At 36.1% G+C, this 25,582-nt stretch overlaps 1 protein-coding gene across 1 annotated transcript; it reads left to right on the plus strand.

Annotated features, from left to right (window-relative positions):
• LOC149776734 (sodium-dependent glucose transporter 1A-like) lies at positions 1-24,246 on the plus strand. Its single transcript, XM_089941266.1, has 4 exons — positions 1-195; positions 18,044-18,400; positions 20,144-20,429; positions 20,684-24,246. Exons 2-4 carry the CDS (start codon positions 18,158-18,160, stop codon positions 21,745-21,747), a joined length of 1,593 nt encoding a protein of 530 aa, XP_089797392.1. The 5' UTR covers positions 1-195; positions 18,044-18,157; the 3' UTR covers positions 21,748-24,246.
• Positions 24,247-25,582: the final 1,336 nt, after the last annotated feature.

The following is a 25,582-nucleotide window of genomic DNA, read 5'->3' on the forward strand; positions in this document are numbered from 1 at the left end:
ACGAATCTTGGGTAAATCTGTTATGGAAGCTATATGATTGGTGTGCTAGTTTGTCCTGTCACGCGTACTTAAAATTGCTACAGCAGTCTTAGAGATATATTTAGCACATAGATTCGCAACTTTGTAATCTCCTTTTGTTTTAGTGCCTAGCTGCCATGTAAAAAAAATGAGGATACTGACAATGAAAATATGCAGGTAAGTGCATGTCTATGCTTGCGGGGGGGGGGGGGGGGGCAATAGAGTCGCGATGTTAAACATCTGTCTGCTACGATAAGTTCGCTAAAGTTTTTCTTTTTCATTCGGCTTATTTAAAAAAGAAAACATGGAGTTTAATAGTTTATCACATATGAACTCTTTAAGACAATTAAGGTGCACTGTATAAACAAATAACAAGGGTTTCACACAACTACCAAGCGGTAAAATGTTCAGACCATTTAGATTTGTTACTTTGTCCTGGCATTAACACACACAGTACGTTTGTCCCAAATCAGTCTTTGTTTTACGCATTGGCCGATCACTTTGGTATCAATAGACAATATGGGAAACTGCGGACGGCTATCAAAGAGAGCGATATAGAATGAGACACCGAGAGAGAGAGAGAGAGAGAGAGAGAGAGAGAGAGAGAGAGAGAGGATCAGTTTAAATAAAATGCTACTTTGCTCCATTTTTGGTGGTGGTGGTTGATGTTTGCTAAATGTTGTTAAACCAAAATATGACAGTAAAATAAGGCTTTACTTTTAAATATATTGAGCCAATGACTAATTAAAAGTCAAGCTGTGCATGTGACTTCAAAAGAAAAGCAAAACTGGGATTGTAAATTTCTTTGTGTAAATTTTTGTGTATTCGATAATGTTTCAAACTGGTAAATTAGGTTCTTTAAAATTTTAAGAATTTGCAGAAAATTCATTAAGATCTTAAAAAGACCTAATCGGTATCGATGTATGAACGATGAAGATTTGCACGAGTCAGAAGAAGGAAACTATTTGGGAGCTTAGGGGAGGTAATACAGTTCGATTTATTTTCTTCGAAATAGCATTTTATTGTTATGTTTGACTCTGGATATTCACCTTTAATTCTAAATTTGTTTTCTACAACGATTCTGTAATCGAAAATATTTTCTCAGCTTTTAAAGACGCTAAACATGACCTAATTGCAAAAATATAGAAATTGAAAGAAAAAAAAAAATGCAGAGCAACTCATAGCGTATGGTTTCTGTGTTATGGCGGTCTCAGCTCAAAATGAATTGTTTGGAGTTTGATGGTTAAAAATGTTACATTGAGGTCTGGTTCAGTTGGTACAATCTACTCAGCTACCAACTTTCAAAGGTAAAATGTCCCGTGGAATTTCAACTATGTAGTTTAATCACATACTGTAGAAATGTCATTCGCACGCAACTATACCCATTTGATATCATTTTAACATTATGTTATGAAAAAGATTTTTTTCTTTCTAATAACCTTCTCATTTCTGCTTTGAGTAGGAATTACTCAGTTAAGAAATGTCTTTGTCCATGGTGAGAGAGAAAGAGAGAGAGAGAGAGGGTGTCACTCATAACGGTGTAGATATGGCTACATCTGGGGAATTTGGCAAGTGAAGGTACGGGATCTGTAACGAGAAGAGCCTCTTTCACATTCCGACGAATGGACTCATTTTAGAGCCTCTTTCAGATTCCGACGAATGGACTCATTTTATTGAAATACTCAACAAATATAAAATTACACTCCAATATCAGTCTACAATCAGTAATATAATTGCAAGTTAATATAAGTTCTTCGAACGATTAAACTTTCCAATACATTGTATTAAAGAGTAGCAAAGAACTATTAAAATAATCCAATGTTGCAATGTACTGATGTTAGATTAACATCTTAACACTAGAAATCCTTATACTATATAAAAAAATTGTACATAGACAATAATCTTACCTGTAACGACACAAGCCTCTTTGAGATTCCGACGAATGGACTGGTTCGTCCGCAAATCCCAACGCTTTTTATACACAGTTTCTTAGAAGGCAGCCAAATATGGTCATACGTCTAGTTTTTGTTTTTCTCCAGAATCTCAAAGTGAGGCTCCATCGTTTTATACAGACTATCGTCTGGGTCTAAGTACGTCATTAGACAGACAATTCTGCCACGTCAGCTCATTTACCCATTTAGAGGGAATCTTTGGAATTTGTTCGGCTACCTACACAACTTACCGAGTGTAGTTTTTTGCTGACTTATGATACAAGGGAAATGTATAGTGCAAGAGGGTTTTGCCGTTTTACTCATAAGGGCGCAATCTTTATTAAATAGTATATAATTGTAATACCGAAATAAATTAATTTAATCTCTATATTTTTTAAATAGAAAATTACTTTCAATATAATTTAAAGAAAAATTACTTTTAATACAATTTAGAGAAAATTTCTATCTTATAACTTTTACCAAAAATTATGTCTTGATAATTATGTTGTTCTCAATATTATTGTTACATACGTGGCCTGCATCAAGAAAACGGTTTGCAGTGTCATTCCTTATGCCGAGATTCTATCTTTCCTTCTTACTGTTTTCGATAAAAGTTGTGCAAAATATTAATTTTATCATCTTATTGCTCGTATAAATTCTTTTAAAAGTTCTTGCTGGTTTCTCATGCACTTCACACACACACACACACACACACACACACACACACACACGGGCTCGAAGTAGAACGCTAATCGATATTTTGCAGATAGTGGTGCTTCCGAAGGATCACTAAAACTCAACAATCACTGCTCCGTTGGGATATCTGCAGTGCAGCAGTTTATAGTGCTGTCTAGTACTGCAGCATCATGCCGCAGACATCTAGCATTATGTCCCACCCAGTCACATTATCCTGACATCGAGCCGACCAGTCCTTACAATATCCTTTTAATGCTGAGCGCCAAGCGAAGCAGCTGCATGTAACATTTTTATGTCTTTTATATGACTTAGCTGGGGTTCGAACCCACGACCTCCCGCATCCGATGCGGATCTCTAACCACGTAGGCCACCGGATATCACAAGTTTGAAGAAGTGATGGTGAGCTGAAATTGCCTTTAATGATTTATTGATGTGTTAATTTATTATGCTATTGCCCGCGTCGCAAAGGGACAGGTTTTAAGCCGCTCATCCACTCAGTTCGTACATTTGTGGGATTATTGTCAAAACAGTCTTTGTGCAAGAGGAATCGGCCTGTTGTACTATCTTACCCCACCACCCGACCGATTTCATTACTCATGATAAATGCGATCTCTTTTGAAAGCGTTTAATTTCTGCCGTTTTGGCGGCGTCTGCACACCTTGCAAATATTTACATATAATTACGATTTTCGTCGCAGAATGCATTGAATATCTGATAAAACACATTGCTCAGCATGATGATGAGAAATGGTATTAAGTTCTCAGGCCAATATTGACCGATCAGATAAGGCTGCTTTCTAAAGTTCAACGAATAATCATCCAGAAGTATGCCGAACAATGTGTATTAACAAACATACAATACGATTGCTCATGAGATTTTTGTGTACTTATATATATATATATATATATATATATATATATATATATATATATATATATATATATATATATATATATATATATATATATATATATATATATATGTGTGTGTGTGTGTGTGTGTGTGTGTGTATGTATGTATGTGTGTGTGTATATATATATATATATATATATATATATATATATATATATATATATATATATATATATATATATATATATATATATATATATATATATATACACGAATGAAGATTAATAATACATACATCCTTCAATTCCCCCCCGTTACTTTACATTGTCAGAATCGTACAGTATTACCCGATATTGAACCCGCGCGACAATACACATATAGCATTCACGTGCATAAAGGAACTACTTTCAATTGTAAACAAACAATGGACGCAGACGCAAGCACTTTTGATTTGTACACAAATCATGTACACTCGCGTAAGATGCTCTTTACGTTATGGTTGTTTAAATTTGTTTCTGAATGATCTAAAACAGATGTTTCGTGGACTGCCACATACCAGCTGCTTTGGCACATTCCGCGTTGATAGAATGTTTCCGATTTAGGCTAGCTACAGTATATAACAGACGCAAGATAAGGTCCTTACAAATAACATACAAGTGACAAGTCATATACTCTCTTCTTTAGCTGGTGATAAGAATGGCAAAATAAAATATACTTACAGTTTTACATCCTGAATTTCCCCAAAATATATTTTCTTAATTCTGCAAATCCGAATTACATGAGCCATGTCATAGGTTCTCAATGTGGATTACACATTTCGAAATTGTACTGTAATTTCGATGATAAGTGCAATTACATCCTCCTTACTGCACTCAAAATGAAATAAGCATTAAATTCCATAGCGTCTTTTTTCATAATTGCAACTGAAAGACTTCATATTTTTCCCACATTATGATTTCAAACATTCAATGACAGAAAAAGAAAAACATTTGCAGATGTCAACACGCTTCTCCCTAGCTTCTTCAATCTGATGTATTTCATGTGGAACTGTCACATACAAATCCAGTCCATAATCATGAAATTTCCTAGATTCGAAACAAATACCAAAATCTATTCATTCCAGATCAAATGGAAAAGTTGTTGCAATGCACATTTATTCACAATATGACTCCAAATTTCAATTTTAACTAGACACGCCATTTTCTTTCGAAAGTTATGTCGAGCGCGCGACTAAGTTAAAATTTATCTGGGCGGAGTTATGTGCGCAGTAATAATGTTGATTTGTATAATGATGAATATGTGCTTGTGTATTTAGTTTGGCATGCGGCATACATTCATTTACGTTGTTTATTGTAGTGTATTTTGTTTATATAATGAATCCTTAGGTAGAATTAAAAAAATGAACATATAATAAAAAGTTTACTGCATTTGTATGGGAAAATATGAACTTGTTTTGTCGGAAGGATATAATGCACTCCCAAGGTCGTGCAGTATTCCATCCAAAAACTCGTTCATATTTTCCCATACAAATGCAGTAACCTATAATTATTATATTTTTGTACGCCTTACTTGGACCTATCTTGGTAGTGAAACATACATTATTTATATTTTTTTTTTACAATTCTTTTTCGGATCACCCTTGGTGATATAATCATACATTGTTAACCACGTTCATAAATTATATACCTTGATCATCCCTGGTAATCGATCTATATACCAATTACATTTGTTTATAGGCTCCATACTTTTGATTCTTGTTTGATTATTCGTTAAGTTACATGTTCTGATTAGTTTCAGTTAAGAACTATATCATTTCCTTATATTAGTTTATTTTTTTAACTCGGTGAGCATAATTCTGTTACATCCGCTGTTGAAATTAATACACGCGAGTATCGTGTCAAACATATTCATCGTGAATTAATTATTTGTGAAATACGGTTGCTATTATTTTGAGTTGATAATGAATAATAAATGTGGAATTAGAAACGGAACTGGTTTCTGTTTGATGTTAGCAGGATCATTGAAATTAAGGCAGAATTAGTTGATCCTATCAGTCCTATGGATAGGTGAACAAAAAACTCATATAAAATCGAGGCACACACACACCAAAAATTTGGGTTACTTAGAAAAAAAGCATTTCAGATCATGTTTTGACCCTAAATACTGCCCTAAAGTTGGAAATTTGTATATAAAAAATATTCTCTCTATAGAAACAATTATTTAGCTTTTAAATGACAAGAAATATGTCTTGCCGTTCTTAGGAACATGGAGAAATCCATACAAGAGAAACTGACGTGTATTTGACAGTTACGACAAGTAGGCAGTTCATTTTATTCAAAAGACAAAATTCAATCCTAATTTTTATAATGCCCTATAAATTTAAATTCCTAAGTGTTGTACATTTATTAATGTAGTAAATTTTTAACTATTATTATTTAAGTTTTAAGTGATCCCAAATCTGATTGGATTAAACAGAGTATGATGCACGTGCTTTAAATAGTAGAAATGGTACAAAAATATGAAATGGTACAATAGTAGAAATGGTACATTAGTAGAAATGATACTTATTTGATAGTCGCAATAGAAAAGCGGATTAAAATATTTCAAAGATAGAACTTTTTGTGCTCATGCTTAGATCTAGGACGTGGCCCTTAAATTAAACATATCTTTCTAAAAGGTTGTGCTGTATGTAAAAATATAACTTTTAAAAAATACCAAACATGTCTTAATTTAGTAGGAAATAAAGACGTGCGTAAAGGGTGGTGTAAAGCGTTAGCCTTTACGGTAACTGACACATCGCACCTCTGTCCGCGTGAGTTCGAGTCTCGGCTCGGCCAACGTGAGTAGGCGAGAAACCTTGCCAGAAACTTCGTGTATGTCGGTGGTTCTTTCTGGGCTTTTCCTAGCTTCTCTCCCCCCCCCCCCCCAATGTAATGGTCGCAATGCATAGCCTATCATGTGCTGAAAATAGCCTTAAACCTTCAAAACAAACGTTAGTCACGCATCGCTACGCAACCTCAACGAGATCCTTTGAGATGTTGGCCAGTTGCCAATCACAGCACATTTTCCTTGTGAACGACTACTACCTCCAACACGCATCCTTCCACATCAAAGGAGGTCTGATATCGCACGTGCAACACGCGATCAAAATCGTTTACTCGAATTCTATCCCCGCCCAATCAGGTAATGTCACATAAACAAGGCCAGCCTTAAGCCGTTTGGACCGATTTTCTGGCCCCGCGCGTTAGTAAATTTTAAAAATATAACAATAGAGAGAAAGTAATTTAAAGCGATGGAAGAAAATTTTAATTTTAATATCACCTAAAACTAGTTTAAATTTTATTTCCAAATGCCTTGCTCACAGGTGGCCCCGCGCGTAAATCGGGCGGGGGGGGGGGGAGGTCGCCAAATGTCCTAAATCGGGCCCCGCGTTTGCTAAGGCCATTACTGCACATATAAACTTTGGATTAAAGGTCAGTGAGCTTTAAAAATCGTACACATGATGATGAAGTTACCACACGCCTACCAAGGACAATGATCTTATATAGGCATGAATCCTAGTTGATTCAACTTTATTTGACACATTTAACCAGTTAAACAAACACACAAAACAATCGCAAAACTGACGATACACAGATTATATAACTGTAACCCCTAGAGCACCGCGTGACTAGACGCGCGCATAGTCCTCGTACAGTGAGTAGTCGTGTTGACTAGACCGTGATCTGCCAATTCAAGCCAACTCGCATGTACGTATTTAGTTTTTTATTTGGTTACATATCCATTTTATTCTTACATGGCTGATTTTGACATTCGATTCAATCTGCAATACCATATCGCATATAGAGCTACTTTCACAACTTGAAATATTAAATAATAATCCACAAATACAATATCCGGAATGAGTTACGACTATAAATTTTGAATTATTCAAAAATGCCAACACACGTTTGCAACTGTAGTGTGTGTGTGTGTGTGTGTGTGTGTGTGTGTGTGTGTGTGTGTGATTTGTATTTTTAAAGTAGCTTTAAAAATATTTCAGTCATATCGCTACGATACCTGCTGTGTGGCAGTTATTAGTGATTGTCTAGCACTGGAGTATCATGTCCCATTAAGTCACATTATCCTGACACCAGGAGCACTAGTCTTAACACTAATGCTGAGCGCCAAGCGAGACAGCTGTTAGTACCATTTTTGGGGGGTAAAATAAGTCTTTCGTTCGAATCCGCCATCTGCGCATTCGAAGCGGACACTCTAACCACTTAGGCCGCCTGCGGCCTGTAATTGAAAGAAATACAGTCATATTTTGTGAAAATGGACGCTTTTGCTGCTTGGGATAATGGGAACGATTGCTCGATTGGCTTTAGTTGTCTCTGAGACGACCTACTATTGCTTTATCGGCTTTGATTGTCTCTGAGACGGCACATTATTGCTCTACTGTCTTTTATTGCATCAAAGATGGGCTAGTATTGCATGATGGGCTTTGGTTGTCTCTAAGACGGTGCAGTATTGCTCGATTGGCTTTAATTGTCTATGAGACAGCCCAGTATTGCTTGATTGACTTTAATTTTCTTTAAAAAGGCCTAGTAATGCTTGATTGGCCTTAATTGTCTCTAAGACGGCTTAGTATTGTTTGATTGACATTGATTGTCTCTGAGACGGCCCATTCTTGCTCGATTGACTTTAATTGACTCTGAGACGGCCCAGTATTGCTTGATTGGCCTTAATTTTCTCTGAGACGGCCCAGCATTGCTTGACTGGCTTTGATGGTCTCTGATACAGCCCAGCATTGCTTTATTGGCTCTAATTGTCACTGAGACGGCCCAGTGTTGCTTGACTGGCTTTAATTGTCTCTGAGACGGCCCAGCATTGCTTGACTAGCTTTGATTGTCTCTGATACGGCCCAGCATTGCTTTATTCGCTCTAATTATCTCTGAGACGGTACAGTATTGCTTGATTGGCTTTAATTGCCTCTGAGACGGCTCAGTATTGCTTTATTGGCTTTAATTGTATCTGATACGGCCCAGCATTGCTTGATTGGCTTTAATTGTTTCTGAGACGGCCCAGCATTGCTTGATTGGCTTTAATTGTCTCGGAGACGGCCCAGTATTGCTTGATTGGCTTTAATTGCCTCTGAGACGGCTCAGTATTGCTTTATTGGATTTAATTGTATCTGATACGGCCCAGCATTGCTTGATTGGCTTTAATTGTCTCTGAGACGGCCCAGCATTGCTTGATTGGCTTTAATTGTCTCGGAGACGGCCCAGTATTGCTTGACTGGCTTTAATTGTCTCTTAGACGGCCTAGCATTGCTTGATCGGCTTTAATTGTCTCTGAGAATGCCCAGCTTTACTTACACAACAAGGTTGGTAATCTTCTTACGGTATTAGCTAAAATTAATCATGGCGCAGAACTTGCATTGTTAAAAATACGTTCAAAATTGGTACATTGATCACCGGAAAGTAATAATGTATGCAGTTAGTTTGTAACATTGATTTACTTTCTTAGTTTTGAATGAGAACAGCAAAAAATCACACAACAACCGTCTCTCTTTTGACAGCTATTTTTCTCGGAATATTCAGTGGTAGAAACTCTGCCTAGAGAGTTTAAAAAGGCAAGGAACATTTTCCTTTGGAAACACAAACCTGAAAAGAAACAACATAATAACTAGCAACATATTTCATGTAGACGAAAAGAAATCGTAATTCTCAGCCATAGGTTGTGCTAAACGCTTTTTGCTTTTTCACGTGAACAATATCTTACAGAGGAAACCTTTTTCGAAATAATTCATTCTCAGGAGTTGTATAGTTCCCACGCGTTCTTCTGAAACGTTATTACTTGTGCAAAGAAAAATTCCTACAAACAACAAAGTTAAAACTGAAACTGAGTTACCGCTTTTCAAACGATTGTTCGTTGAAATTGTTCCAGAATGGGTCAGACGAGAATAAGTCCTTCTAAGTACGTAATCAGATAAGTGGTCCATTTCTAAATTAATAGATTTTTGTTTGGCGTACCTTCATTGTAAAATATTAAAAAAGGAGCTGATTAGTTTACCATAGAATAATTGGAAAAATAATTAATTCTATGTTTTTAGATAGATTTCACTGTGCTTATAAAAAAAATGGGGGCGCGGGGTGCATTTGCAAAGTCATTTTGTGATACAAGCTATGTTTTGATACATCCGGAAAGGCAACCGTTGACCATAGTGGAATATAATTAAAAGTGCAATGTTAATATAGTGGACGATTGCTGTCAAGTCTTGTTGTGTGCAAAATTATATGCGACAGAGCCAAAAGTTATTGCTGTGACGGCCAGCTCAGACATGGGTTATCACCGTCAACTGGAGCAATCTCCCTCATAGCAGTGCAGTGTTGCATCTAGAACATAGGGTAATGAGAACGTGATTATCTGTCAATTGCATCCATTTACAACCATTCTTATTGTTGAGCTCTTAGTTGCAGCAGGACTTAATGCTTTGACAGAGTCATTGTTGTGCCTACTTATTGATGTATCTTGTTTAAGCACCAGAAAAATACGTTATCACTAAATATGTCTTAGCTATATTTATTAAACTGGGAATTCACCGCGCGAGTAAGATCTGCTAAACCAGGGGTGGGCAAACTACGGCCCGAGGGCCGCATGCGGTCAGCCAAGGGCTTTCATGCAGCCCACCAAGGGTTTTCATGCGGCCTAGGAACAAGTCATCATTCGCACTGACTATGTTTATGTTACTCTGTTTATCAAATAAATGTGCTTCTTTTGAAGTTTAAGTTTAAGTTTTCAAATATTAACAACATATTAACAACTGAAAATTAATTAGATGTTATTTAGAAAAACCTTTTGCTTTTGCTATTTCAAATATTAATTATTTTACTTAATGAACTATGCAGCCCGCGACAAGGTGTAAATTTGTGTATGCGGCACTTGCACTGGAAAGTTTGCCCACCTTTGTGCTAAACGTTCCACTTGCTTCATGGCACAGAGTGTATTGCATGCTGGTTGGAATGCAGTGGCTTATTTCACATCACCGTTTGTTGTTACAAAATTAACTAGAACTTCGTTTTCACACACAGCAACAACACATCGGATCAATCGTCGTTTCAGAAGCGATTCAGAGAGCTTGTCAAGATAATTGTCCTGCTTCCTCCACACTATATGTACACATTGAATTGTAATGCGCATCATAGGTAACATTGATAGGATTGGTATGATGTGCGCCACACTCTTTGGTCACGTCACACGCCGGTTAAGGTTTTTCTGACAAGTCCTTATTTACTTCAATTTTAACGTTTGCCACTTTTTTGCAGTCATTTGACTGCTAATTCGAACTGAAGGAAGAACGTCTATGGCAGTAAGCAATAGTTTGATCGTTGTATTATCCGTTGGTTTCTCTTGACGTCCTGCTTGATATCCAAGGCTGAGCGCAGGTGCACTCCAGCCCAGTTTTCCGGATGTGATCTATTGTGCACAGCCTTTATTTGGTTGAAATTAACCCACGATTTACAATTGTTATGATATTATGCCAATCCAAGCCCCACTTCATGATGTATATGTATCTCAATTAGTTGGCAATATTTAGCATCCTTATGACATTTTTTTTTTTGTGCTGCCAATTATTTCACGACTTTCGTTTTTCCATGTGAAATAAAAAATATCGATAATATCAGTTTTAACAATTGCGCACTGGACACACCATGCAAACAATTACATCTTGATGTTTTGCACGTGGCGTAAATTAGTTTGTTCTTGGACCTCTTTTACCAGATAATATTTTCAAAGTATTTCCGTGTATAAATTTAACTTAAAGATATTAAATTTAAATTTAATGGAAAGTTTAAATTGCTTCCACTTTTAATTTTGTTAATAGATTTGGCAGGTATGCTTAGTTTCACATTTCATATTTTATCCAATATATAACCTTTTTTATTTATTTGGGATTCGAATTTTTAGCGGTTTATTTTCGGTTTCAGTTTGAAATGCTGTGCTCTCATGTCTGTATCCGACAATGAAACTGTCTCTTTTCGTTATTCGGTACGAGGAAAGTTTAGACTGTAACCGTATAATTTATAGATAGTTTGAAAATTTCCCCTACTATTTCGCATTGGTAATGTATTTCAGGGATTTAACGTCTCTGCAACTTGATGTATGCCATGCCTTTGACAAGGGTCAGACCTGGATTATATACTTTCGGGTCAGTACCAAGTTAACATGTTCATATCGAAATGTAGAGGTTTTGGTAGACTGCGCATTTTATGGTGAAAAATTCATGACATGAACCGATATTTGCCATTTTATAGATATGAATCATTCTGTATTGGGAGATGCGTTTAACTGACGTTGTAAAAGTAATATACCGGAGTTGCACAGTCATAATCAGTGGGTGATATGAACACAAACAGCATTTTGATTAATCCAGAAACGCAACACTGGACCCTAGAAAGTGGTGATCAGATGTAAATATGGCAGGCACGTGGTATCAACTCTTGGTGTATGTAAAGGGTGATAACGGAACTGTCATTCGCTTGAATCCTGTCTTGATTTTTGATGTCTTAGTAAATGTATGTTTGTATGTGTGTGTGTGTGTGTGTGTGTGTGTGCGTGCGCGAGTGTGTGGATGCTTGCATGCATCTATGCCTACATTGTAAGTATGCCTTTTTTTAATACGTAGGAAAATTGACCGTGGTCTAAACCCAGAAGAGAAAGAAAATTGCGGCAAATGTGCGAGGGAAAGTAATATTTCATTTGCATTTTTAAGCCATGAGTCAAACGACGGATGCAGTTGTAAAATCAACCCAGCAAAGGTTAAAATTTGATAGCTTTTATGTTGTGTTGTCCTTTCAAGGAGTGCTTAATAATACATAAAGACTGACTCACATTACTGCTAAATAGTCTACAAATACTGACAGTGAGAAAGCTTAACCCGCGAACGTAACTGAGATACATTGTTGATATCTTCGACAGCTGGCTATTGGTACAATGCCGCTTGAAAATTTCAATAACTCGAGCCTCGATAACGCGAATTCGAGGGAACCAACGTGAAGTCATTTTTTTTTTTATCACATGACCTCTGTAAATTGTGAAATCGAGTTCTGCATTATTCGAATTTCAAATTTCAATGACACGTAGTCTAACTACTTTCGAGGCATGAATACGCAATCTCGATGCTCGGTCTCTCCATCTGGAGAAAGAAGATCGGAAAATTGGTGTTAATAGATGAGGACAGGAAGAAATCATTTTTGCGGGAAAAAATTCCAATGCAAAAGCAATCTTCCTTGAACTTTTGAATCAAATAATCACGAATAATTTACATCCATTTGCACTGATATCCTTACAAACGTACGTAACAAAGTATGCACTCCCTATCACATTAGGTACATTTCGCTCTCGCCCGCACACATACACACAAACTGGCAACAAATAAAGACATGTAGAGACAGGCATTTCTACAATACCCAAACTAGTATACATGACACATTGTTGGATATGTTTTATTTCTTACCTGGGAATCTGGATGAGATTAAAAAAACCAACCAACTAAACAGTATGAGAGAGAGAGAGAGAGAGAGGACATCTGAGTAAAGCAAAGTTTCCAATGACTGTCTAGAGATCGCGTATTCGAGCCTTGAAAACTTTAGTCGCCGCTACCTAGAGTATGCAACGTTTGTGACTGGTTTTTTGGCGATCACGCATTCGCCGTTACAGATATCCTTGCAACGTAGTTAATGAGGTCGAGATGGAAGTCTAAAGTACGAGTCATAGTATGTATGTATTAGAGTTAGACGGCACCTCAGCACAGTAATGTGTTTGAATGGAAAGGCCGAAAATGTTATAAAGAAGTATTGAATTAGAAATTATGTTTGTTAGACAAGCCATTCCAAATAAATGCAAACTAGATGCAATATAAGATAAACTGCAAAGATATTAAAATTCTATACAATTTATAATAAATAAAATATAAAGGTAAAAAATTTGAAACATTCAAAAACAACAGGGTCATTAATCGTTCTAAAAGCCGTATTTAGTCAAAAGAACCTAAGATTTTCTTGAAGGTACGGAATCATAATGTTATTTAATTCAGTACGCATGAAAAATTTCTGTTTCACAGGGTGGAAGTCGATACACTCGACAGTTTCCGGCGTCAGTGGACACTGGCAGGATATGCACTCTGGTTGAGGTTCAACCGTAAGGTGGCATGCAATGAGTCGTGTATAATGGGTACACCTCATCTCTGCGATTTCTTTTATAGGAGGGATGATGTTTTATTTTATCTTTTAAGGTTTTTTGTGGCGTTTTCAATCTACATGTTTTGCAAAGTACATAGAACATGCCGATTCATAATATATATTTTAATTAGTATATGGAATCTTCCATTCCAAAACGGGTGACTGCATTGTAGCTCTGACTGTTTTACTATCTTTCTTGGGTCTTCATATCAGTGTAACTAGTCATTTAATGGTACAGAGATCATTGATTAAAAACAAATAAGCAAGCCTTAACTTCGCGACACTTTGCATCGCTATGGTTCCGATAGCTTGACATCGAGGTCAATTAAATGCTAATTGTTACATGATGCCATTGAGATATGTTGCACTGCATGAAGCGTGTTTTCTGTCCACTTCTGCAGGGAAAAATATGCTATAGAAAAGAAGAATTACAACAATTTCCACCGGCTACGATACAAACTTTGCCTAAAATAGTCCTACCTCTTGGCTCGGAAACAAGAGTGAAATGAATATGAAAAACTATATACAGACAGCATATAAGAATACCTCATTAGATATGAAGATACACAGCATTATGTGCTGAACTTTGCAATATGGACTTTTATTGCTCTTGTCTTTATTGCATTGGTAAAATAATTATTATGTGAAGGAAATGTATGAAACGAGTCTAATATTACATGCCAAGAGGACGAATGGAATATTACACGCCAAGAGTACGAATGGAATATTACATGTCAAGAGTACGAATGAAATATTATATGTCAAGAGTACGAATGGAATATTACACGTCAAGAGTACGAATGGAATATTATATGTCAAGAGTACGAATGGAATATTACACGCCAAGAGTACGAATGGAATATTACATATCAAGAGTACGAATGGAATATTACACGTCAAGAGTACGAATGGAATATTATATGTCAAGAGTACGAATGGAATATTACACGCCAAGAGTACGAATGGAATATTACATGTCAAGAGTACGAATGGAATATTACACGTCAAGAGTACGAATGGAATATTACACGCCAAGAGTACGAATGGAATAGTACACGCCAAGAGTACGAATGGAATATTACATGTCAAGAGTACGAATGGAATATTACACGCCAAGAGTACGAATGGAATAGTACACGCCAAGAGTACGAATGGAATATTACATGTCAAGAGTACGAATGGAATATTACACGCCAAGAGTACGAATGGAATATTATTCGTCAAGAGTACAAATGGAATATTACATGTCAAGAGTACGAATGGAATATTACACGCCAATAGTACGAATGGAATAGTACACGCCAAGAGTACTAATGGAATATTACATGTCAAGAGTACGAATGGAATATTACACGCCAAGAGTACGAATAGAATATTATACGTCAAGAGTACGAATGGAATATTACTTGTCAAGAGTACGAATGGAATATTACACGCCAAGAGTACGAATGGAGTATTACATGTCAAGAGTACGAATGGAATATTACATGTCAAGAGTACGAATGGAATATTACACGCCAAGAGGACGAATTAAATATTACATGTCAAGAGTACGAATGGAATATTACACGCTAAGAGTACGAATTGAATAGCACACGCCAAGAGTACGAATGGAATATTACATGTCAAGAGTACGAATGGAATATTACATGTCAAGAGTACGAACGGAATATTACACGCCAAGAGTACGAATGGAATAGTACACGCCAAGAATACGAATGGAATAGTACACGCCAAGAGTACGAATGGAATATTACACGCCAAGAGTACGAATGGAATATTAAACGCCAAGAGTACGAATGGAATATTACATGTCAAACGCTGCTCAAAGCAAGAGGCATTTTATATTAGCCAACGGGTTTTATAACTTTCATGTCAAATAAATAAGAATATGATATTTGGTTTTCACATAACGTAAAGAACTTTTCATTAGTCCTTCATGTTTCTATTTGACGTCGACATCTTCCTACGACATGTCCACGGCGTTGCAAATGATTTATCCGTTAAATGCATTATCCGATCACATTAATGATAGAAATTACTTTCTGCTACCTCCGGAATCCAGACTTCCTGTTCACTTGAAAACGTCCCTTTGTATATTTATGATATGGACAAAGGGAAACAACTTAGCACCTATTATCCTGCTATCTAGATGTCGTCGGTTTTAACTTAAGCTTGTACTGTCAATAGGCCTTCTATGAATCCATTGGATTAAATTTGTGTTTTGAACCCAACCACATACGTTTGTTGGTGGTACATTAAGTTTAAATATTGTTAAAGGTATTATATACTATATTTTTGCAGTTTATAGCGCATTAATTGATATTTTTCACCTTGTTACCACATCGTTATGACCAGTCCACTTTCTCCAGCTTCTGTTTGCGTGACATCGTTTCTCAACGGACTGAATTGAACCTAGTCGGACCTCTCATTGCCACTACAACAATCACCACGTAACGCCAACGAAAGCACAACTTCCTAATAGGGCATGAATATGGATTCGCCTAAAAACCGTTCATTAATAATTAAACGTATGGGGTACCCGCTGGGTCACAACCTAATTAATACTAAAATAGGAGCATTCTCACCTTGTCGTAGAGCACTTATAACGATCCTATAGAACAGATGACAAACATTTGCTCTTATCTATTTCCCTAACGTTAATGTGATCGGGTAATGCATTTGACGGGGAATATTAATTTTGTAGTAACTTCTGTTTCTCCGAAAATGCTTACCAGATCACATTAAGAGTAAATCCTCCAACCTAATGCCCACAAATACGATCATCCTGTGGTATGGGCTGCCCAAATTAAAACTGACTACATTCGGGTCCCGGGTCTCAACCAAGCGTGTTGAAGGGAGTTAATCTATAAGAGTTCTCTCTCTCTCTCTCTCTCTCTCTCTCTCTCTCTCACACACACACACACATATACACACATACATACATAGATACATACATGCATGCATACATACATACATACATACATACATACATCAGTAGCTTCTCTTGGGTCGGTGGTTCTTTCTGGGGTTTTCCCGGGTTCTTCCACCACCATTAATACTGGCCGAATTGTATAGCCTATCGTGTGCTGAAAAATGGCGTTAAACCCCACAACAACAACATACATACATACATACATACAGCAGTTCTGACATAGAGTGCATGACATCAGTGTATGCTACTTACATAACCACAAACTGTTTCTTTTGCCATTAATATTGCTTAATTCAAGAAACTTATACTGTTAAATCAAATTGGCCATACATCTTAGACACAAGGGCGCTGTGATCTCTTTCAAGAGTGCTCTTAAAACTCACATAATTCGACTGCAAGAACAGACATAAATGCTTAATAATGTTTACATTTTAATTATTGTCAGCGTGTTTTTGTTTTGTAATATCATGGTGTTTGTTTTTGTAATCTTGTCGTTGTGTATTTTTTTATGTGTTATCTGATATTATAATGCGCTCAGAGCTTCTAAAGATTAGGCGCTATACTAAGTCCACATTATTATTATTATTATTATTATTATTATTATTATCATTTACTTCGTTTGTCTATTTATGTGAATCCATCTGCCTTACATATTCATAATACAACTCATATACATTACATATTAACCTTAATCTTGCATTGTGTGTGAATTTTGGGACGAATATGTTGTTGTACCATATACATATAGAGATTGAGGGCTCATCCTTTTATTATTTATGTAGAGAATGTTGAGGGGGGGGGGTACTACATACACTTTCAATCGTTACTAATTGAGATGTGCACTTTCAGTCCGTATCACTTAGTGATTACACCCATGATATTATTGCACAACAAACTACTTGCTTTATCCATTGCTCTAAAACTACATTAAAACTTCTGTCCATAATGCAAAGCCCACTACTATGTTTTAAAACCTTTTCTTCCCTTATGCGTCACCAATATAGTCTTTTACTATCATATAAACTAATGTGCAATCATCAACATCCACTCTCTCGCCGTTGAGTACGGTTTTGATTTGTCACGTGATTATATAAAAGCGTTGTCAATTTCTATTTCTAGACGAGGAAGCCCCTTAGAATGTCGAAACTTGGCCTTCTTTAAATGCGAGTTTCAGCCTTATTTGATTAAATATGAGCTTAATTTTTTTTAAAAAAAATTCGACATTACGAATCAAACAGAGAAAATGAAAGCAAAGTTAATTTTTTGAAAATGTATGCAGGAGAGTCCTTTTAACAAACTGATTATTAATGTAAACTTAACTGTTATTCATATTTCATGCTCCATTATGTTCACTGTATTGCATTTCTTTCCCTTCGTAATTTGCAAAGGTGAACACTGGAAGAAGTACATATAGACGTATGACAATTGAAAGATGAACACTGGAAAAAGTATACATATATGTGAGATAGACTGGTGTTAAAAATACCATCGTAACTGCAGGCATGACGGCAATCAAAGAAGAGTTGTCAAACGATAAAAACGAAGAAATACAGGTATTTATTCACCATCTGCCGACTGAAACAGAAGAAGAAGAAGAAGAAGAAAAGGTTAGTGGATCTGAAGCCGATAATGTACATCGATCTGGCACTGAATGGAACCCTATACTTCGACGTTTGAAAACAGACAGAACATTCCGAAGGAAGTTTCTTCTGACTGTGTGCATATCTTTCGCTTTCCTTGGAAATGTAAGTTTTTTCTCAAATTTCTCCACGATTCGACCTTCTTACAACAGTATCGCTGCCGCTTTCCTAAATGTTCTGTATGACGTGTTCTACACAAGAAGCAGATTATCATTCCCCCCCCCCCCTCTGTACACTAGAATTTATTCTACCTGTTAAAGTCCGAGTTATTTTCTTTGGATTTCTGTATTTATCCAGGCAACAGCCATATCATTTTAACACAGATAGCACATAAGTTTCATAGTATCTCCTTTTTGACAGTTAGAGAAAGCACGAACGCTTTTTAATGTTTCCATATTTGACAGTTCGAGAAAGCACGAACGCTTTTTAATGTTTCAATATTTAACGGTTTAAGAAAGCACGAACGCTTTTTAATGTTTCCATATTTGACAGTTCGAGATAGCTCATACGCTTTATATTATTTCCACGCGAGATAATGCCATTACGAATAACATATATGGGGGTGGTCAAGTTAGAATTTGAATTAGTATAGAGTAACATCTTGTGTATAACAAAAAGAACTAGGATACGCGTTTCTTTGTGTAAAACTAACGTGGCTTAAATTTGTACATTAAATGACAAGGAATGAAAGCAGGCTGATATTTAGGGAATGATTTTGCAGGTGATTGCTTATTGATGCATGCTATTTGAACTGTTTGCACAAGGCTCATCACTAGTGCCCATTCATGCATGATTATGTACTCTTTGTACAAGGTTGTTCACCAATGCTCATTGATGGATGTAATATGTACTTTTTGTACGAGATTCTTAACTTGTGCTCATTGATGCATGATTATAAACTCTTTGTACAAGGTTGTTCATCAGTGCTCATTAATGCATACAGTATGAACTCTTTGTATAAGGTCCATTACAAGTACTCATTGATGTATGTAGCAGCAACTGTTTGTACAGGGTTAATCCCCAGTGCCCACTGATGCATGAAGTATGAACTCTTTGTACAAGGTTCATTGCCATTGCAAACTGATGCATGAAGTATGAACTCTTTGTACAAGGTTGATACCAGTGCTCATTGATGCACGAAGTATGAACTCTTTGTCCAAAGTTCATTACCAGTGCTCAATGATGCATGTAATATGAGCTCTTTGTACAACGTTGTTCACCAATATCCATTGATGCGTGTTGTATGAACTCTTTGTACAAGGTTAATCACCATTGTTTGCTGATGCAGATAGTATAATCTCTTTGTAAAAAGCTGATCAGTGCTCATTGATGCATATGTTATGAACTCTTGGTAAAAAGTTGATCACCATTGTTCATTCATTCATGTAACATGAACTCTTTTTTTCTTTTTGCATGTTTCATTACCAGTTCTCACTGATGCATGATTATTAACTCTTTGTACAAGGTTGTTCAACAGTGCTCATTGATGTATGCAGTGTGAACTCTTTGTACAAGGTTCATTTCCAGTGCTCACTGATGCATGTAACATGAACTCTTTGTGTAAGCTGTTCACTAATACTCATTAATGCCTGTTGCATGAACGTTATGTTTATATTCGTCATACGATGAAACATATTCACTTCTTTCATGGAACATACCGATAAGAACAGTGGTTAAAGAAGTGGATATAGAATAAACAGAAACCCTTGATTCTCTCTCTCTCTCTCTCTCTCTCTCTCTCTCTCTCTCTCTCTCTCTCTCGCTCGCTCGCTCTCTCTCTCTCTCTCTCTCTCTCTCTCTCTCATTTCACTCTTTAATTGCTGATATTTTTCTTCTTTCTTTGCAAAGGGCTTAATTGCCGGTCAGATTGGCCCCTCCATCCCAGATCTTCAGTTGATCGTAAATGAGGATCTAGCAACAATATCATGGTTGAACACGGCCTGTGCTGTAGGCGCCGCAGCTGGAAGTCTCGTATGGGGAGTCATCTGTGACCGTTTTGACCGACTTTTTATTACGTTCTTTGCTACAATGTTCACGGCCATTACAAACGGAGCAGTGCCTTGGTGTTCTGCCTTTCCGCTGATGATCGTCATGAGGGCCTTGGCTTGCTTTTTCCCATGCGGACTAGTAATAGGTAAGGATGATTACACATACATTTGTTGTATGCAACCAATCGTTGTACATATACTGTTGCAATATGCTTTATGCACGTTTAAGTATATAATTTATTTGTGTACGATGAATGAAGTTATAATGTTTAACATTAGAGACGTTGTGCAACATTGCGAACGCATGTAAGCATCACGTTTTCCTTTTTTTTCTTTTTTAACATTGAATGAATAATATTAACCAATGAATTATATATTATCCAAATTTATTTTGTTGCAGCCGGCAGCACACTGATTATGGATATGTGGAAGACAGAGGGCGCCCCTTACATACAAGCGATCCATTTTGCATTTGCTCTCGGAGGCATTATTTCTCCACAGATTATTAAGCCTTTCCTGACACCCACAATTTCAGAAACTTTAACGGATAAATTTAGTCGATCCCATGTTAATTACAGTGACAATAGTAGCTATTTAACAGTGAACAATTCTTTAAGTAATAATGGCTCTTGTAATGGAACTAAAAGCGATTGCATTCGTTCAAGCTTGGATGGGCAGGTAACGTATGTTCAATATGGTTACCTCATAACGTCATCCTTAATAGTGCTATGTTCAATCCCATTGCTAGTAAGCTTTTTCAAACAGACAGCGAAATTTTCTGGTTCAACAATTGAATATAAAGTTACGAAAAAAGAGGATGCTGAAAATATACCTCTTAGGTTCAAAATACCCATATTAATATGCATTAATATAATTTTTCACTGTTATGTTGGAATGGAGAGTTCATTTTCGAACTACCTCATGACATTCTGCCTCCGCCATTTAAATTGGAGCAAAGAGGAAGGCTCCGAAGCTAGTTCGATGTACTGGGTAGGATTTTGTGTTGGGAGATTTCTTGGAATTTTCTTAGCGCGCGTTTTTCAATCGACTACGATAATGGTAACGTCTTCCATTATGATCCTTTTATCTTTCATCGGGCTTCTTCTTGGGAGTCTCTTTTATATACAGCCGGTAGTGTTGGTTTTCAGCACATTTGTTGGTTTCGCTTTCTCCCCTATATTTGCCTCTGTGTTTGCCTGGACAGAAGAGCGAGTCCCTCCTGTGTCTGGCAGAATTACTTCCCTTTTCCTGCTATCGTCATCTACAGGTGGGGCCACTGTCCCGATATATCTCGGGTATTTAATGGAACATTATACTGCAATGAGTTTTGTTTATGTTATGATTGGATTGAGTATATTTCACTTATTCATAATTATAGTAGTTCTAATATTTGCCAAAGCTGTAGTTCCAGTAAGGCATGTCTCAACTGAACGGAAGTCGATGGTGGCACAAAATACAACTTAGAGCAAGAAATGAAATCCATGTACGAGATAAATTAATCAGAGTTGGATATGGCTGTCGCTTTATATTGACCCTGTAATAAAACTGTTGTCTAACAAATTTTTATGAAGGATGAAATGTAACAGCATATAACTCAGGGTCCATTGGAACGAAGCTCCCAAGGGAGTTGTTTTGTTTTCCTTCTCAAGCCGGCCTCCATGATTCATAGAAAGAATCGAAGAAACTCGATCAAACAAAATCAGAAATAAATTTTTAAAAAATATTTTTTTTGTGTGTGGAGAAAATAACATGATGCTCATCTTCTTAAGCGACAAAGATTGGTCTTATCATAAAAAAAAACAGAACAATAAAAGCATTATATACTGATGCTGAATGGACTGATCATATTACTATGGCTATTCAAAGCGCATGTAAATATCTATATTGCACGCGACTAAAAACTCTTTTCGCAGGATATCGTTTGGCCAGTCTGTATATGATATTAATGTGTCCAACTTTAGAATCTGTTTCTCAAGTCTAGAATAATTGTTCTATTGAAGAATCGGACAGAATATAGAAACATTTCAGTTAGAAGCTGCACCCAGTTATTGCCAATTAGTCTTTTTATGTATAAACTAGTTGGTAAACTCTTGGAAAGTGAGAAAGACGAGATTATGTATGTCGTTATTGCCAATTACTGGTACCACAAGAAATAATATCATAAAACTGATTTATTGCATGATCACGGCATTGTTCTGTTTTCTTTTCCCACCCAGTACACGTTTCTCTTTTGAGCTTCCTTCCTACCATCCCATATTTTTTCCATACATGTTATGTCGTCTGTCCAGACAATTGTAGTTAATGATTTCCTACAGTTTACGCGTCGTTTCCTGTACGACTTTTTTTTGCATTATTTTGTTACATGCTTTACGCCATTTTGATGGCAGGTCTGGACATTAAGATAATGCATACAGTAAAGTTCTTCTTAATAGAAATGTATGTTGTATTGAAGGACCGTTTTAGAACTGTTGGACAAGTATATTCGACTACTGCCTGGTAGGTTATAACTGCTGAAGAAAACTTGCCATTATTTTATCTGCGTAAGGAAAATTGAGTTGAAAGTGCATATGTTCTAGAAGTCCAGGCTACATATACCTGGAAATATTACATTGTCTTCTTATCTGGAACATATTTCTTTTGTGTAAGAACAAATTTTGCGGAATTTATTTTTGAACGATATTGCCATAAATATGTCAAATTGAATATATGGACAAAAATATTGTGGTGTATTTCTGGATTGTATTTGTGAAACAGTGATTAAGAATGTTGCTTGTTTTTCTTTCTTTCTCGCGTTGATTTTTTTTGTCTTTATGCAATTCGATGGTTTCTTTCGTTGTACCCTCACAGGATAGCGAAAATATACAACCAATTTTTAATGGTGGTAATTTCATTTTATTCTCTATACCGCTTTCAAAATCTAACCTCCTTCTCTCTCTCTCTCTCTCTCTCTCTCTCTCTCTCTCTCTCTCTCTCTGCGTAATTTACATTTTTCCTCATGTTCATTCAGTCCCTTTTGCTCAATTTAATGTTTTCGTTCATTGTTCATGTATGGAATGACACGATAAATAGGTGCATTTGTTGATGTCTACCTGTTATTCTACTTGCTCATTTCGAAAATTCTCTCTCGCTCATTGTAATTGTTATGTATATTTAATTTGCATTGTTTGATAGCTTTTGTTATTGATTATATGCCTTGGGTCATATAAAACGATATTTTGTAGCTGCCTTTGTCCAAAATCATGTTCATTGTCTACCTGGCCAGAATCATTGATTCTTTTTTATTATGTAAACAAATAATACATAGTTTATACTTCTCTGTGAGAGTAGGTTAAATATATTTAGGATTAATATCTTGGTCTTAGCCAATGACATTATATTTGCCATGTTGATTATTATAATTTTAGTAACAGACCTAGTCTAATTATAGCTTGGATTGTTCTTGAAATGAACGTTTGTCCTACAGTCTCTTATTTTATGTCTTGTTTCTTTTAATACAATCTTGTTTTTCTATAAAGGTTTCATTCGTGATGAAAGATCTTGAAGCAGAATCATTGTTTTCTATTCATTATTTGATATGGGATGGCGGTTATTTATTCACTGGATGTACAAAGTGCTCAGTAATATTGTTTACAGAGATATTAACTGGGAATTATAGTGAATTCAAACAAGGAATCATTCGATTATATATTACTGGGATTCAATAAATACATTAGATTATATTACTGGGATTCAATTAAAGACGGTTGGCTCATAATTGCAATTGAGGTCATTGGTACATTAGTGAATTAGAGAGTACGGGCCACTTTAGTCAATTCTTTGGAATACCACTAAGTTTATTCACACCATTATTAGAACTTATGTTAGTAGTTATATGATTATCTGGGATTTAATTCACAATACCTTTAAGTTCTTTTTACATTTTCACTTTGTATTCTAGGGAAATAAATTATGTGTTTTTTGCTTCTCACTCTTTTCTTTTACTTATTTTAAGACCATAGGGTCATGATATAAACTAGATTTATTCGACTTTATACAGGAGATAGCGTCTGATGTTGTTAATCAATATACCACATGGTAACACCTGTTACTGAAACCCCACGGCCTAGCGTTGGGTTACCATAATTCATACAGACGAGAAAGCCGTCGTCATACAATAAATATTGACATTTGATTATCCAAACTTTTTAAAGTGTTGCATAAGTTAAAACCTGCCTGTTCAAATCTATTTATCGACGAATTTGTAATTCGTGGTAACGGGTTCCATTGAAAGTATTATTTAGCTTGTTTAATAAAACTCTCTAATGGTATATATTCTAGAGAAGTGTCATGAAGGACTCTGAGTCCACTGCATAAGAAAGGTTGCTTGAATGACGCTAACAATTATAGAGGTATACATGTAAATTTTACTGGTAAATTGTTTACTCAGGCTTTGAATAACAGGTTAAATAAACGGACAGAAAAATATCACATGTTTATTTAAGCGCACACTGAATTTAGAACAAAAATATGAATACGTTTAATAACGTATTTTATTTTACATGGATTTATTTCACCTACAATTAATCAATGAAAACAGTGTTTTGTACTTTTATCTATTTTACTTAAGCATTTTATTAGGTGATAAGAGATAATTTCTGGCAAAAACTTATAAAATTGGGTCTTAGAGGAAATACTTTGGATATTATTCATTCTCTGTATTACTGTGGTTCAAGTCCTACTTGGTCAACAGGACACAAATTGTATCTGCAAATGGAATACACTCCAGCCCAGTTGATCTATGTTGTGGTGTTCCACAGGGTCTATTCTTGGACCTGTTCTCTTCATTCTGTACACTCAGTCGCTCTCAAGTGTCATAGATCATCATCCAGTGTCTCACCAATTGTACGCTGATGACACCCAAATATACAAATCTAGCCACCCAACGGAAGTTGATGCTACCATCCAAGGTTTAGAGAGGTGCATTTCTGATGTGAAATCATGGATGACATGTAACAAGCTGCAGATGAATGATGATAAAACTGATGCCATTCTGACCACAATACAAAGACTTTCTCATTCACATCCTTTACCTCAAACAATAAATATCAGCAACACCAACATTAAATTCACACAATCAGTACGAAACCCAGGTGTTACTCTGGACAGTACTCTCACATTGCACCAACATGTCATGAACATATGCAAGGCTGCATATCTTGAGCTGAGACGCATCAGCTCAATTCGCAAATATCTTTCAGTTGATGCCACTAAAACACTTGTGTGTTCATTAGTACTTTCAAGACTGGACTATTGTAACTCA

The sequence above is a fragment of the Sinohyriopsis cumingii genome, chromosome 18 (genome assembly GCF_028554795.1).
Source record: "Sinohyriopsis cumingii isolate HCF-2022 chromosome 18, ASM2855479v2, whole genome shotgun sequence".
Classification (NCBI taxonomy): domain Eukaryota; kingdom Metazoa; phylum Mollusca; class Bivalvia; order Unionida; family Unionidae; genus Sinohyriopsis; species Sinohyriopsis cumingii.